General features: G+C 46.2%; 1 protein-coding gene across 1 annotated transcript; it reads right to left on the bottom strand.

Moving 5' to 3' along the window:
• Positions 1-321: 321 nt before the first annotated feature.
• On the bottom strand, positions 322-1,392 carry LOC125521032 (BTB/POZ and MATH domain-containing protein 2-like). The gene has a single exon (XM_048686086.1). The coding sequence runs from the start codon at positions 1,390-1,392 to the stop codon at positions 322-324; it is 1,071 nt and encodes a 356-aa protein (XP_048542043.1).
• Positions 1,393-3,224: the final 1,832 nt, after the last annotated feature.

Below are 3,224 nucleotides of genomic sequence, written 5' to 3'. Positions count from 1 at the left end.
GATGTATAGTAGTTGAAGAGACTGCAGTGTAGCAAATAAGATCAGGTACAGAGCTTCAGTCCTTGTGCCGTTTGGTTCTATAGGAGATTTTACTGCCAAAAGTAAGAGAAAAACAAAACAACACAAAAGAAAGAAAGAAAGAAAGAAACATGCGCATTTTCCTAGAAATTTTAGTGCCAATAATTCAGAGTACAAATCACACATTCATGAAGAGAAGTTCGGTCTTAGAATGGGTACATTCAACACATCATAAAAAACGATAGAGTACCACCAGATCTCCACACTCGAAAAACATAAATTCTGAGCCAGACCGCTTCATACTCACGATGGTGGCGCGACCTTGTCTAAAATGTCCATCATAATCCATGGGCAGCTTGCAGCGAGGTGCTTGAATCCATCAGTCTCCTTGACAGCTCGAAGCACCCCCTGTGAAGAAAGGTATGTGAGACAAGCACCCTTGAGTTGCAAGGCGTGGTGCTGCTCCGCTAACGCAAGGGTGGTTGCAACTGTTTGCACATCGATTCTCTGGCATAGCTTCCCTTCACACATAGCCTTTAACCGGTCAAGTCCATACCGATCTGCGGCAACCAGCAAGTGCTGCAATTCCACATTCTGATCCAAATCCCAGTTACTAGGCAATGAGTCTGTGTATATAAAGTGAAGAAGTGCCTCGAAGATGGTTGTCTCCATATCATCAATCTCAATGCATTTCGAAGAAGTCTCCTTCATCTGACCAAAAAGTTCAGCCTTGAAGACAGATGATCGGGCGGCCAACACGCATCTGTGTGCACTGAAGAGTTGGCCGCCAACACTGAATGTCACATCCATGCCGTGTCCATCCTTCAACATGTTTGCAAAGTGTGTGTGCAGGTCCGACGGTGGGAGTGGTACTACGGCTGTGCTTGCATCTTCCGTGCGAGTGTCTTTTATGACGGTCAAAACACACCTGATTGTGAAGCAGTCGTCATTGCGGGATAGCAGTTCCTTCAGCTTAGACTTGTCAATAAACATGGCCCAGCCCCAAGTCTCACCTACCGGCGGAAAGGTACGTCTTTCGCCCCCCATAACACTAGCTGTCCCATCTTTCTCCAATAAACTCAAAGTGTACTTCACCTTGACACCGGCTGTTGCCCCCCTACAGAAACACAGGAAGGCCGACATGTAGGCAGCTTTGTCCTCCTCATTGCTCCCATCAGGGTAGATCAGGATGTTCCACTCGTAGCCACCGACGCTGAATGTGCTCGAGGTAACGAACTTGCCAATACCCATACCCTCGAGCAGCGAGTATTTAGTCACCTCGAAGTTGTGGGCGATGGTGACACACTCTGTCAGGCATCTCGAGGAGGTCTCGGATATTGGCTTGTTAACTGAAGAAGTTGAGTTGTTGGCCATGGGGCGGAAGTTGCAAAAACTGTAGGGAGTTCAGAGGGTGTGGAACTATGGATCTGATCTGCATCACATAATCAAGGGATTCGCATCATATAATCAAGGGAGACCAAATGAAGAAAAAAAAAGCCCTAAACGTACAAACAGTTCAACTACAAAGTCTTAAATACGACATCGATATCAAACTGGAACAATACATTAATTATTTGGAGTTTCAAAGAAAGCCGCCTACACTTTTTTCTTCAAGCGTATAATATATAGCTCTACGAATCTACTGGCTTAATACGTACTCAGTTGTTGGCGGTTTATTTCTCATCTTGATGCCCAACAAAATTGAAAAGTAAAAATACTACGTTCGTTGCTTTTGATTCATCTCTAGCCTTATGCAATTCTCGATAGGTTAATATAAAATAAGCTTGTAAATTCCAGTTCTCAGATATACCTTAGGGCTCAGGTTAATCGCGCGTAAAGTCGGAGATGTTGAGAGGATCGGCCGATGCCGATGGTGCTCGGCGATGACAGCAAGCGTGCTCCACCGGACACCGTCGGTCGGCTGGAGGGAGCGCTAGCGATCAATTTAGTCGGAGACGACACGAGTCGTTCTAGGTCAAGGAATACATCATCCAACGAACTAAATCTCAAGTGGTGATGCCATCCTGTCGGGCAGATTGTTATGGGCTTATTTGGGCCAGGTTAGAGCAACTCCAACGCGCCGACCCAAACGGATTGTGCTTTTGTCCGTTTTTTATCCGTTTGGGTAGGCCGGGAGCAACTAGTTAAACGAGCGCTCCTTCGCGAGCCTCGCAACGATCAGCGCCACTTGGCGCGCTCTCAGCCATTCGCCACGTGTCGCGCTTTGGACGCTCTCTTCGGATTTTGTTTTTTTATTTTTCCGCACGCGTTTTCGGCTTTTCAAACGGTTTTTTCGGGGTTTTTCGACGTTTTGGTTTTCCCCCGCTCTTTCTTAGCTTTTCGATCAAAAAATATTCAAAAAAAAAAATTTGCGCGAAAAAACGCGTTTTCTTTTTTTTTTCCTTTCGCGAAAGTTACGGTTGTGCTTTATCGAGAGTCACGGCCGTGCCTTTCAGAAACGAAAAAAAACGTGTTTTTTGTTTTTTTTCTTTCGCGAGAGTCACAGTTTTCTTTCGCGAGAGGCACGGTTGTGCTTTCGCGAGAGTCACGGCCGTGCATCTCGGAAAGGGAAAAACAAAACGCGTTTTCTATTTTTTTTTCTTTCATGAGAGTCACGGTTTTGCTTCTGCGAGAGGCACGGTTGTGCCTACGCGAAAGTCACGGCCGTGCCTCTCGAAAAGGGAAAAAAATACGCGTTTTCTGTTTTTTTTCTTTCGCGAGAGTCACGGTTTTGCTTTCGCGAGAGGCACGGTTGTGCGTTCGCGAGAGTCACGGCCGTGCCTCTCGGAAACGGAAAAAACGCGTTTTCTGTTTTTTTCTTCCACGAGAGTCATGGTTTTGCTTCCACGAGAGGTACGGTTGTGATTTCGCGAGAGGCACGGGCGTGCCTCTTTCGGAAAGAGAAAAAAACAGTGCTCCCGGTTCGGTTTTTTCGCCTGGTTTTTTTCGTCCGGTTTTTTCGTGAAAAAAAAGTTCCTCAAAACCTATCAACATGGGATCTAGTTTTGAAGATCTCGACGCGAGGAATCCAACGGTGAAAACGGTTCGAGATTTGGACGCACGGTTTAAGAGATAAAACGTTTTGAATAAACAGATCTACGAAAAAAGGGAAAACTTCCAGGTTGCGACAAGTGGCGCGCTGCAAGTGCGCCACTTGTCGCGACCTGGGAAAGTGGAGTGTTCTTTGCAACTCTTAATTAGTGATT

Source organism: Triticum urartu, chromosome 7, assembly GCF_003073215.2.
Source record: "Triticum urartu cultivar G1812 chromosome 7, Tu2.1, whole genome shotgun sequence".
NCBI classification, from domain to species: Eukaryota; Viridiplantae; Streptophyta; class Magnoliopsida; order Poales; family Poaceae; genus Triticum; species Triticum urartu.
The sequence above is the reverse complement of the archived record's forward strand: the minus strand, read 5'-3'. Positions and strand labels throughout refer to the sequence as shown.